The 14,077-nt window shown below is 35.4% G+C and overlaps 1 protein-coding gene across 1 annotated transcript in view; it reads left to right on the forward strand.

The window, feature by feature from the left end:
- LOC106884467 (neprilysin-1) overlaps positions 1-14,077 on the forward strand; it is a 187,219-nt gene that overhangs the window by 9,236 nt on the left and 163,906 nt on the right. The window contains exon 2 of the mRNA XM_052972063.1: positions 13,269-13,313. Within this exon, the coding sequence (XP_052828023.1) occupies positions 13,269-13,313 (45 nt within the window). The remainder of the gene's footprint in view (positions 1-13,268; positions 13,314-14,077) is intronic.

Consider the following 14,077-nt stretch of genomic DNA (forward strand, 5'->3'; position numbering starts at 1 on the left):
TATATATATATATATATATATGTATATATACACACGCACATGCATACACGTTTATGGAAGTTCATATGGAAATGCGTTTGAAAGTATAAACCAAAACGAAAATATTCAGATATGTAGGAGAGCTTATTTAGTCATTCAACTGTAAGTAGCGACTGGGTAAATCATGAAGGCACACTAACGTAGACAAACATCGCACACAAACGCGCACAAACACACACACACACACGCACACACACACACACACAATGTGGAAAGGTAGGAAACATTCCATCCAATTTAATTTGTAAGTCACTGTCGAACTTTTCCATTTAGTGCGTCATAGCAAAGTCCAACTGTCGCTTCCATACTTTCCATTCTGTTGATTGCAACCGGAAATTACAAATATGGAGATGAAGCGAAATTAAATGGATCATCTATGATGGAAAATACTTCACAGACTCTGCTTCACAGTTGATTACCACTATTTAACGTTGCTTGCAAGTATTAATAGATAAAAATCTATTTATACTTAGAGCAAAACCAACGACTTTATATTTTTTGTTTGGAAAGATCCAAACTTGTTTTCCGAAAGAATTTGTGCTGTTAGCTATAACGTTTCAACTATATCCTGGTATTCACAGGAGTTAATATATAATTGTCTTTGTAGATCAAAATTCGGGAAATGACGAAAATAGTATAGGTACGTTACAGTTGATGGCATGGCTTCTTAACTTGAGGGTGAGAGGCTATCATTTATCATCTCAATGGAGCTACATTTCGAGCTAAACGTTCGCTTTACGAGATATTATGCAGCGGAGGTAAGGGGTTATTAATTTTATCACATTTCGTATAAATAATAATAATAAAAAAAATGCGAAATGTCTTTCCCCAAATTTGCCATTTCTTAGCTACGTGCCTGATCATACAGATTTTATAGAATTCTTTTTATAATGACAGAGGAGATTTTTTTTTTCATATTTGCTATAATTGTACCATATCGTCGGCACATTTCCACAGCTACTTTGTATTCTAATAGAAACCATCACAGTACGTATACAGAATATATTACAGAGGCTCAACAGCGGGCAACTGTTAAGCTTCACTTTCTAATCGGAATTAAGGGTTGGCATTTTCCTAACTTAATGCGTTCAATAACCAGATTATTGATTTCTTATATGGAAAGAAAGATATAAATTTATAGGGGAGTTTCCATCGAGAATATATGAAGTTTTTATGTTCATTCATACTTATTTTATGAGCAGAAGAAAGATGAAAGGATAAAGCGAGTTTAATTTCTATGTCACTCTTTTCCTGTCACAAGCAACATGAACGAAACGACAGTGGAATCATAAATGCGCCAAATTCATACAGTGTATTGGCTCTTTGGAGGCCATTATTTGTCGCACACACTATCGGATTAGGGACTAATCTAATTGAGACATTCACAGAATGATTTACGACCGTTTGGTTTTCATTGAAGCGTCCGACATTTGCTCTTCCGATATTTGTTCCGGCTGATTACACTCTTATTTCAAATCCTGCCCAAGTCATCTTTGCCTTTCGTCCCTTCAGCTCGATACATTACAAGATCAGTCACGTACTGAGCCGATAACATCGACTAATCCACACCCTCAAGATTCTTTACCTCCAGCTTCAATGAAGCACCGTTCTTCTTCTTCTTCTTCTTCTTCTTCTTCTTCTTCTTCTTCTTCTTCTTCTTCTTCTTCTTCTTCTTCTTCTTCTTCTTCTTCTTCTTCTTCTTCTTCTTCTTCTTCTTCTTCTTCTTCTTCTTCTTCATTTTCGAGAAACTGCTATTGAAATTATGATCCGAACAAACCTTGTTGAATATTTTAGTTCGATATTCCGCCATTAGAAACATCTCGTCTCACCTTTTGAATTTTAAGTTTCCCATCATCAGCTGCTGATAGTTATTTGGGTGAGTAGGACTTATGTACATTCAGATATATGTATGTGTATATACACATGTATCTATGTATTGATACATGTGTATGTATACACACCCATAAACACACACATATAGATAAATATGTGCACACGTATATATACACATATACATTCATACATATATATGTATATTCACATATACGTGTGTGTGTATACATATACATGTATCTATCTATATGTATGTATGCGTGTGTATACATATGCATATATATATATATATATATATATATATATATATATATATATATATGATATGTACCTTCAGTAACAAACTGAAACCATTGACAGTGCTGTTAAGGTGTTACATGCAACACACATGCACACACAAACACACGCACACAGGCGTGCGCGCACACACACGTACACATACATACACACACAGAGCTTTAACTCATAAACAGGAAAGTCTATAACTCCTTTGCCATTCACAGCTTCTTATTACACCTTCATCTGGTTATGACAACATATGTAACTTATATATCCTCTTTATTACAATAAGCAATCGCAATGTCGATATAAGCCACCTGATATATTTAATCTAGAGGAGCTGGTGAATGGGGAGGCTGTGTTAATCTTGGAAACACCAAATAATCGAACAGCTTATTGAAATTTCATCTGTTACATCGGATCGTATCGGGTGTAATCTAAACAGTTACAATATTAGCCATTTTTGGTAAAGATGGCGGAGCAATGATATTTCCGAATGCTGCCACCGGAGAAAATGTCATATTTGCTCCACTCCCAATGGAAAACTACGTTGTTTATTAGGAATGAATAGTATTTGATATAAGGTATTAATATGATCCATTGATAAATAAATTGATATATCCATTGCCTTATTTCAGCTGAAGATAAAATGTTATCAATGCCTTTTATCTTATAATCGCAATCTAACAATGCAGAAGTGCCCAACAATCTATATACAAACTATATACATCCGCATATGCATCCTGAAGTGGAAGCAATGCTGTAAATGCACACGAACGTACTGCAGTGACTGTGCGTGTTGTATCGTGAAAGCCCGTTAAGAGATGTATATTAATATTATTAATCTTTATTACGTATATGCATGTCCATATATGTATACACAAACACACATACACACACACACATATGTATATATATATATATATATATATATATATGTATTACATGTATGTATATATGTATAAACATGCATGTATATATATATATATCACGTTGATCACCTTGACCGACCAGCCCGTCGGGCATCCATTTGACACTGCTGGTCACAGCACGCTGTCCACTCCTCTCTGGATCGCGCCTTTCTCATCCACGTGGTCCCAATCGCCCTCCTAAAATCCTAACTCCACCGTCGTGGAGGCCTTCCGAGTGGTCGTGTCCGCTCGCGCGGGTACACCGATTATCAAGGAGCCGAGCGACGTGTCCAGCCCATCTAAACTTCCTGCGCGTATATTCTACGATGACATCCCTCACGCCGGACTTCTGGCTGATGACCTTACTACTGATGTGCTCTCTCAACGAGATTCCAAGCATTGACCTCTCCATGCCTCTTTGAGCCGTTACCAATCTCTGCTCTTCTGCCTTTGTTGCAGCCCATGTTTCACTACCATATAATGTTGCAGGTAGAACTGTGCTATTTATGAGGTTGGTGCGGGTGGTCCTGTCTAACCTTCCTTGAGCACATCTCTTATGCCATTAAACGCCTTCCATCCTGCCCTTATGCTCCGCGAGATCTCCTTTTCGATGTCTCTGCACATATTCGCTTCCTGTCTCAGGTAGACATATTACTTTACCTCCTCTATTTCATCACTGCCGACCTCCATTCGATCTGTTGATACGTTGTCGGACCGCATGAACTTCGGTTCATCTTGAGGCCTACTGCAGAGCTTTTAATGTTGAGCTCCGTCAGCATGGTCTGAAGCTGATCCGTGGTTTCAGCGATGATTACGATGTCATCAGCGAAACCCAGGTGGGTGAGTATCTTGCCATTGATGTTGACACCACCTTGCCAGTCGATGCCTCTGATGATCTGCTCGAGACATGCGGTGTAAAGTTTTGGAGAGATCGTAACTCCTTGCTTCACTCCCTTCTCGTTGAAGGCTCGGACGCGTTTTCCCTTCCGCGCCAAATGCAGCGCCTTCTTCTCCCTCGTCCCGTCGATGAGGACAATCGACCTCACCAAACGATGACTGCTGCCGGTGTTGAATGACGACACGACGGAGACGTCAAGTAATATGCGTCGCTTATCGACCAGGATGTAGTCAATCTCGTTTTGGTGCTCAGAGTTCGGCGATACCCAGCTCCATCTCTTCAATTTATTATTATTATTATTATTATTATTATTATTATTATTATTATTATTATTATTATTATTATTATTGAAACGACGAGCTAGCAGAATCATTTGCACGCTGGACGAAATGCTCAGGAGTATTTCGCCCGTCGCTACGATCTGCGTTCGAATGCTAGCTCGTCGCTTTAATAATAATAATAATAATAATAATAATAATAATAATAATGTTAATGATAATAATAATAAATTGAAGTGCTAATTTGCTGTCTCTTGCGGTCTCTGCGTGAGACTTGGAGTCAATTTGTACAAATAGAAAGCAAAAGCCAAACAATAATAAGTAAAGTTCCTTCGCTTGTCATATGGACATATATAGCTTTGCATCTTAATTTTAGCCACGAAGCCCAACCGTGATAATGACAACACGTAATTACGAGTCAATTTGTTTTCCTATAAATGAATATGTGTAAAGCCGTCAATATCTCCGTAGATATGACAGTCTGTAACGGCACTGTTTGCTTTTACGGTCAACTCTAGTTTGATGTTTCTTGCGGCGTAGTAACATCTCGTTGTCAGCCGCAAGGCATTAGTTTATGTGTCAAGAACGACGAGAGGGTCGGTATCTATGAAGGTTTATTATTTAAAATATTCTTAGTGGAATGGAAGTTATGAATTGTCCTACAAAGTAAATCTATGGCACCAATGCAGTTTCTCTGTTGCTTGCCTATTTATGGTTGTGAATTATACAAGTATTGTATTTGCTGTCTGGACTGAGAGCTATTTCTGTCAAATTTCCCGAGAAGATATTTTGTTCTGTAAAATCATTTTCCCGCTAGAACATTTCTTAGCGAAATTCAATGTTGCACAAGCGAATAAATATAAAGATTGCCTTTTGTATGGATTCTGTGACTATTATTTTCTAAAGAGCCCACTGGCTAATTGCAACATCAATGCCTGGATAAACACTGAGATTCTATTGTGGACAGGAGATTCGGCTGTTATGTCGCTACCGGACAACTGCCACTGTGGAACTCAAGCAGAGCGAAATCACGGGATTTAGTAATTCCGGTGGCCGTAGCAGACGGTTCGCGTCTGTCGAATATATAATTACGAATGTTTTTATGAAGTATACAGTATATACATATATTTGTGTGGGGTGGTAGTGGTAGTTAGGGGGTGTTTATTAAGTGACACACCTTAGTTTTTACAAATAGCGTTGCATAGGTTAGGAGTATTAATAACCAGAAATAGTAAAAGACTTAGCAATATTTACCCGTCCGACACTTAATATTTCTGGGTCGACTATATTTTTAACGTACGTCAGGTTTACTATATTTACAATGCAAAGTTTAAAAGCAGTTGATATATTTATGTAACTGAGAGTTTTGAAGACTTCAGGAAAGGAAGAGAAATTTGCAACAATATACAGTAGAGAAAGAAAAGCGTTAGAAGGATGAAGAAAAGGTGAGGCGGAAAGATCAGAAGCATAGAAATAAGCTTTAGAAATTCCAAAACATGGTTCGCAAAATTTTATTATAGATTACATCTCAAAGTTTGATGTATCATATATTTTCAGTTTCGAGTTTTACAGTGAAAGGGAGGTTGCGATTCTTTTGAGTTCCTGATATAATATGCCTGGTGTTTCTATCGCTTCTTAGATGAACTTCCTGTTAAGCCTAAAGAGATCCGTTCACTTTGTTTTGTTAAATTCACTTTAACACAGGACATGAATTCTATGTTTAAGCATTTGTCTTCAAATGGGCAAGTGTTCTTGCTGGCACAACTGAACTGGACCTGGTCAAATGATACCAGGCTGCTGTTGTAATATTTTCTGCTAATGTGGAAAATGAAATTTTTTATGTATATAGTGCAGCTTTAGGCAGCCTTTATGGAATTTTGTTGACGATTTCATGATAATTGTGACGGACATATACAGATACACACATGCACGCATACATAGACACGTGCAAATACACGTATGTATATATAAATGTCCACACCACCTCAAAAAAACCTGAAGCGTAGAGAAACATTCCTCCTACAGACGGACACACATTTATGAGGTGCATTTTGGTAGTTTTGAGCCTGACTGTGAAATAAAAATAAAAGAAAATCAAAAGTATCAATTTTCTGCCGTACACATATGTGTGCGTGTATTTGTCTTTATGCATGTAATGTATGTGTATGTGTGTGTGTGTGTGTGTGTGTGTGTGTGCGTGTGTGTGTGTGTGCGTGTGTGTGTGTGTGTGTGTGTGTGAATCTACGTATGTGAATTTACTTTACTACTTTCTCTTTCCGCCATCTTTAAAGATACTTCTTCCTAGCATCCATTATCGAGATGACATTGAGATCTCGCTATCATAACGACTATTAATGTCTCAAGGCTTTCCCCTCCAAAATACGAATATATTCTTACAGCACATTAGTTGACAGTTGCAATATAAATCATCTTCCTTCGGTACATTTCTTCTCTAAAATATATATATAACATATAAATCATGTGGTGTATAAACCTGTACGGCAGATTATCAATTGTTTAATCAAATATTTCATAGGAAGTGGGAGAAAGAATAAAAACCCTGCTATAATGAAAATAACGAGCGAAAGAAATTAGAAAATGTTCTCTTGGAATATTAAATTCGAAATGAAGCAACAGCAAATATAACAACGACGATGACGCTGATCCTAATGATGATGATGATGATGATGATGATAATAATAATAATAATAATAACAATAATAATAATAACAATAATAATAATAACAATAATGTATTACGAGCAACATCAACAGCAATAATAATAAATCATGATCAGTTATTATCGCTCCTTTTATTGTTGTTGATGTTGCCATTATTATTATTATTATTATTATTATTATTGTTGTTGTTGTTGTTGTTGTTGTTGTTGTTGTTGTTGTTTTCGTTGTTGTTGTAAACAATTTGAAAATCGAAGACAAAATTCTCGAGTAAAATGAAATTTAGTTGAGTTACATTTTTATGCGTAAATTAATTTCTTAGGATTTTGTATTCCATTTCATCCTCAGATTGACAGGGTTTCCAGAAGAATTCGTGGATGAAAAAAAAGGGAAAAAAGTATTAAAGTTAGGAATATCAGGGCCGTTAATATAATCATGATTCAAAAGTCTGACACCAATCGCTTAAAAGGACGTCGCTATTGATTGAGCTGCTGGAAAGCAATGTCTTTTGGTTTAATCTGCCTTACGTGTGAACATCACAGCAGCTCCAAATAGCGACGATTCCTGGTGGATACGAAATTACTTCACTCTATTGATTATTTCACTAGCGTCCCCTTTCTTTCGTGCTTCGGATTTTTTTTTTTTACTTCACACTTCGATAAAAGGTTTGTCTTCATACAAAGGCAGAATAGAAATTGCCTTTACTACAAAGAACAATTCTCTTTTCATGTGAAAATGAGAAATACTTGAATAAATTTGCCAGTGAATATCTGATAACCTACAAAACTTGTTAAATCGGTTGAAGATTGTGATCAAACGTACATTTTATGGAAGAATGCTTTAATTTCGGCACTAAATGGAGAATTACGGCATGTTAAAAGTGATTCGGTTGAAATATAGGTTTATAGAAACTGCATTTTGTTATTTGAAATGTCAAGGTAAGCCTTGAGAGGAAAAGGGAATTTATTGCCCAGATTTATGCAAATGAGAAAAAGAAAATAAACATTCCCATATTAGGTATGTAATAATTATTTGGCATGTTAACAAAGGAGGTTAGTAAGAGTGTACTAACACCAACCGTAGCACCGAAGCTTAGCCGCAGCTAAAGCAAGTAAAAGATGCGAGTAAGATCGCTTGACACACGAGAAACGTTAAAATATTACTTCCAACGTTTAGAAATTGCTATAGAAGTGTTATTAAATGTGTTGTTGTATCCTTATACGGTATTATGGTGGAAGAAACGATGCTGGAATTAAAAGTAACAGGAATTAATAACAAAATAAGCCTGACATTAGTTTAAATAAAGGCTGTGTAATTAATCCGACATGGCAATTTGGAAATATATCTAACCTCTATCGCACGGCATTCCACTGCTGCTTCATATATATATATATATATATATATATATATATATATATATATATAGAGAGAGAGAGAGAGAGAGAGAGAGAGAGAGAGATACATAGAGACATATACGCACCTGTACGTGTGTGTGTATAGTCTCAATATCAAATGACTGTTAGATACTAGAAGTTCATATATGGACATTCGTAATTAGAATTAGCTCATTAAAACAACACGAATTAAAGGTGTCAGACTAACAAATCTCCTGATTTAATTTAGTGGATTCTTATCTTCATTAAAATGTTTGTCGTCATTGTTTAGGAAATGATCAATTATGATTCGGTACTGGAGGAATATCTATAATGGTCAATTGTTTGAAATGGTTTCCAAGTATGAACTTCAAATATTTGCTATTTACGATAGCAAACTTAAGTTAAACTGGTATAACTAGCAGTTTAGTAGGCCCTTAATGACGAACATAACATTGAAATACATCTATGGTTGTTGTAGTATGCTTTCATCTTTAATTTTCATAGGAAAATGGATGAACAAAATACTAAATGTTGTACCAGTCATCATTCACGTCCTGAAAAATGTCTGGTTCTCTCTTAAACTTTCAGTTGATATACAATGTAAGAACAGGCACAGAAATGGCTAAATTTAATATATTTAACAAACTGGTCCCCCATACAGTGTCAGAGAAAACCCTCAAACGCTTTCTCATCATCATCGTCATCATCGTCGTAATTGCAATGGTCGTGGTCGTCGGCGAGGTCTCGTCATCGTCACGATCATGACGACCAGCACCATCATCGTCCCCACCACCATCATTGGCCTCCATCCTCCTTACTTTCAACAACGACAACCACAGTAACAGCAAAAGCAGGAGCCGTATGACAAGGCCATCAACTCCAGCCAAAGATTATATTACATTTAGGATAATTTCAATGTCAACTTTAAGGTCTCGTTAGAAGAGAACTTTCTAGAAATTGTCATGTGTTCGTGACATATCAGCTAACCCTTCCTCTCGTTCTCTTTTACATCTTCACAACTTCAGGAGAATCACGTTTACAACAAATATCGATCCTTTTCTAACGATATGATCAAGGAGCAAATCGGATTGATTGACGCAATGGTATGCACCATTTAATCGTAATACGAGATGACGTTTCACCGGAATTAAAGGCCCCAAGGCATTACTGTGATTGACAGGGAAGTTTTGAAAAAAATAACCGGGTTTAGTACAAGAATTAAAGAGCGAAGCAAGAGAGGATAGGATACATATTGACTGATTAAACATGATCTATGTCCAGAATTGTAAACTCAGTTAACCGATGTAATCTCTACGGATCCCTGGTTATCGAAATATCATTTCCTCAGTAACTTTGATTTAATTTCAATTTAAACAATGTAGCTCCAGGAAAAACAAAGAATAAAAATGTTGGACGTTTGTCTGACACACATCTCTAGTTTAGTTAGGTTATAATGAAAACTGTATTGCATTGACTAGATTATCAATTCATTTCGTTATAGCGATCCTTAGCCTGGGATTGAACTAGAAACGTGATATGCGTTGATTCACACAATGCAAAAAATCCAATACCCTCCTCAACCTTATATATATATATGTATATATGTAATATAAAGGAAGAAGAAGAAAATGGAGATTTTGAAGTTAATAAGTGTTTATTATCAACAACAAATGGAACATTATCCCTTACAGCTGTTTCAATTATACATAATGAAATTAACTAAATATTAAGTTGATATTTCTGAGCATAATCTCTTCAGAGGCGAAAAATTACCCTTAGATGTTTTGTTTAATGCATTGTTTAAACAATAAAGTAGGTTGTTTGTTTGTCAAACTCCTTTCAATACACTAATTCACATCAAAAATCTTGCAAACCAAGTACAGAAAGCAAATATACACACACACGTACGCACATACGTACACACACATACATTACACACATGCACTTACAAATAAATTGATTAAAACAACGCCTGCATTTTCTTGTAAGACATTATTCAATGAATGATTTATCAGTGGTCACAATATTTGCAGACCTACATGATTCTTAGTCTGAACGTTTATAAAAGGTAACTCGCCGAATTCCATGTCTTCTGCTGCTTGCAGAACATTTCTTATATACGTCAGTATAGATTCTTTACATGAATTGTCTAACAAGTTGATGCCATATTACATCTGTGTTGGTAATTTTCGGCTTCCAGCTACTCGTATCATTTGATGACAGCAGGCATTGAGAAAGGAATAGCGAATATAGTGACAATAATATTATTAGTGTAATATAGAGGATGCATATTCTTTGATGTCTTGTTAGAAATAATTGTTAGATAAAATATATTAGTGGTATTGCATATCTCCAGGTATGTTAGATATATATATATATAAATGCATGAAAGAAATACATACATTCCGCATTTCATTATAGTATGGGATATCTACACACACACACACGCGCGCGTGGGTGTGTGTACCTTGTAAGTATTGATAGATGAATGACTGCTAGTGTTTTCTTTAGAACTTCCTGTAGATTATCATCGTCCTGTCTACTTATGTATAGTAGTTATGTAACTGCTATACTTCACGGTATTACTAGTTACGAAATACAGAACAAATGTTGGCGAAATTGATCAATGCAAGTGTATATCATTAGTTTCTACATATGTTTTATCATTACAGTTGCTTAGGGACCTGTATTGAATGTTCCAGGGGCATTTGGATGCTTCACCAGAACAGATAATCAAATGTCATTAAATCTCAGATCTCATTCCCTTCTTATATTAAATATGTAGGATATCATATTTTTTTCCACATATATAAATGAATAGATGGTGTTATATAATGTGAGAATGTTTATACTCTTGGCTCTTATGTATGTAGTATGTCGCTTATGAATAATTACTCTCGTTTGCATGTCTAGAAAATAGCAATTTACTTATTTCTCAATCGCTTCATAACAGAGAAACCGTATACATACATTAATGCTAGTCAAAGAATAAAACTGGCAACCAGCCTTCGGCTACCTTACAATATTCTTGGAATTGCATTGTTTAGGATTAATGTCTGCATAATTTCAGGACGGATAAAGATCTCATTTGATTGATAAAATACGCGTTTATTGATAAACATATTTTTCAAAATATTTACTATGGCTTCACCTGAAATTTCACATTATTGCATTTTTTGGAGCTTCCATTATATCCGAGTGCGATTATATATAACAAATTAAGTAACAGACACTGTTGCCATTTACCTCTTACTCCTTCACTTTTTCCTTTCTCATTTTCTTCTCTCTCCTCATACTCCTCTCCCCTCTTTCTCCACCCACTCTCCATCTCTCCCTCTATCTTTCCTCTTTCTTTCCTCCCCTCTCTCTCTCTCGTCGGCTTAATCTCACAGAGAACCGCAAAGTAGCATCACTTTGGAACATTATAATTGATTACAACACGTTTCCTTTAATTAGAATACTTCTCAATCTACAATGAAAGTCAAACTGCAAGTAACACAGTTGCCTGTGGCATTACTATTTTCATGATAATTCCAAATTAATATTCATTAGAAACCGTCGACTAAGCTGCTCGTAATTTTCTCTTTACTCATTTAACTCTTATTCCTCAATGACTAAATCACTCAAAACACACACAACAGTTGATAACATAATGATTCATTGCTAATTGATCTCCATTCAAGTGCGGCCTGTTTCGATTGGTATTCTCAGAGCATAGCACCCACTGCAGATACCAAGATTGCTGCACGTCTCATTCATTAACAAAAAGAGACAAGTTAAAGTTAAGATTATTATCTTTTCTAACTTTTCTTTCTGTGTATTTCATTGTTGCAGCATGTTTTGACACGGCTCAAGCCAGCATTTTATTAACTTTAGATAAAATAAGTTAAGTATGCGTGTTTGTCTGTGTCTGTCCGCGCGCGCGCGCGTGTGCCACTTTCACATGTGTCATAGACTATCATTTAAAAACTTTTTGAAGTAAAGTTAGCAAATTAGTTTTGTGTTGTCTTATCTACCTTCAAGCCATGCTCTCATAGGATTTGAACTCAACATATCACGCTATCAAACAACAATCCGCTTTACTCTGCTGTTACTGGTGCTTTTCCAGCGATAATTACTCTCAGCAGGATACACCATGGATTTGAGGATTAATTGTTTTGCCTAAGGGCATCATGATGAGCTGGTGACATTGAATCATCCAGCGAACCGAGCTCCCCTCTTCCGTGAACCAGCAATTCTTTGGTCTAGAAGTAAATACTATTGCGAAATCCTAAATCTGTCGGTTCATGACATCAATTACCTTGTTGTTAGTCACACAATAAACACAGGAAAATGTTTTAACATATTTCAGCTCCTCTACCTAAAAACCGACGAAATAACACATTGTCATGTGAGCAATGAATAAACGAGTTTGAATGAATAAACGAGTGGATAAGTAAATGGAAGGGCGAGTCATTCGGACAGGGTTTGGAACTGCATCAGTTTTTGTGCACCTGAAAGGGATACAATTAAATTAAAGAAACTGAAACAAGACCCATAATTGAATACTTCACAATACATGCATATATACATACATATATATGTATATGTGTATATTTGTGTATATATATATATATACATATATATATATATATATATATATATATATACATACACACACACACACACACACATACACACACACACACACACACACACACACATATATATATATATATATATATATGTATATATATACGTAGCACATGCATACATATATACATATGGATATACATAAACACACACTCTCTCTCTCTCACACACCTACACGCACACACACACACACACACACACACACACACACACACACACACATACACACACACATATAATGGAGTACATAGGTAAGTAGTCATAATTTCAATTGAATTGAATTTATCAACTGACAGCTCCATTAATCATCAACCAATTTAATTATTTTTCCGTTTAATTTTCAGATGACAAAGAGGAAATCTGTCTCACTCCAAGATGTACCGTGGCATGTAAGTGTTTTAAATACATTTTTATGAAAATAACTTTCTAATGCGAGATTTTCAATAAATAGCAATATATTCTAACATTGGGAATCCTTCTAAAGATTTTATGTAGCAATCATTTATTGCTTATCCTGTTTTAGTTAAGAATATTATCGTTTTTATTTCTTTCCAAGGAATAGAAAAATATCCTTGTAAAGCAAGAGAACATGTTGCGATTCATTCGAAGTAAATCTTTTTTCTGTATTATTGCTGTTCAGTTTGGGATTTAACAGTATAATGTCTGGCTTTGACTCAGAGAATATGTACATACGGTAATCAGCGTATGTATAGCTAACTGTATTATTTTTGATTATTAAAATGGTTACGACAGTTTGTAACATTTAAAGCGTAAGTGGTAACCGCTATGTAGTACGTAGATTGGTTCTTAGAGATTAGGCTATAACATTTGCCAATTCCTCCACCACACCAAGGACGGCAGCGTTCTGTAACCCACGGTAAGGTTTTATAATATTCAAATTTATATATACATATCAATACCAATATCAATATATTCTTTCTCAGACTGGAGTGAACACGACACAATGAAGTAGAGAAATTTGAAAAGACAACACGAAACCGGTTATTTCTCAAAATACAATGTTTATATACCAAAAAGATTTTATAACATTTTTCTAACATTTTTCTGACATAATTTAAATATATACTTTAACCAAGTAACACAAGCCTTCTGTAGTTTTTTCACTCTTATTATCTTTTATATATATATATAT

Source organism: Octopus bimaculoides, chromosome 12 (assembly GCF_001194135.2).
Source record: "Octopus bimaculoides isolate UCB-OBI-ISO-001 chromosome 12, ASM119413v2, whole genome shotgun sequence".
Lineage (NCBI taxonomy): Eukaryota > Metazoa > Mollusca > Cephalopoda > Octopoda > Octopodidae > Octopus > Octopus bimaculoides.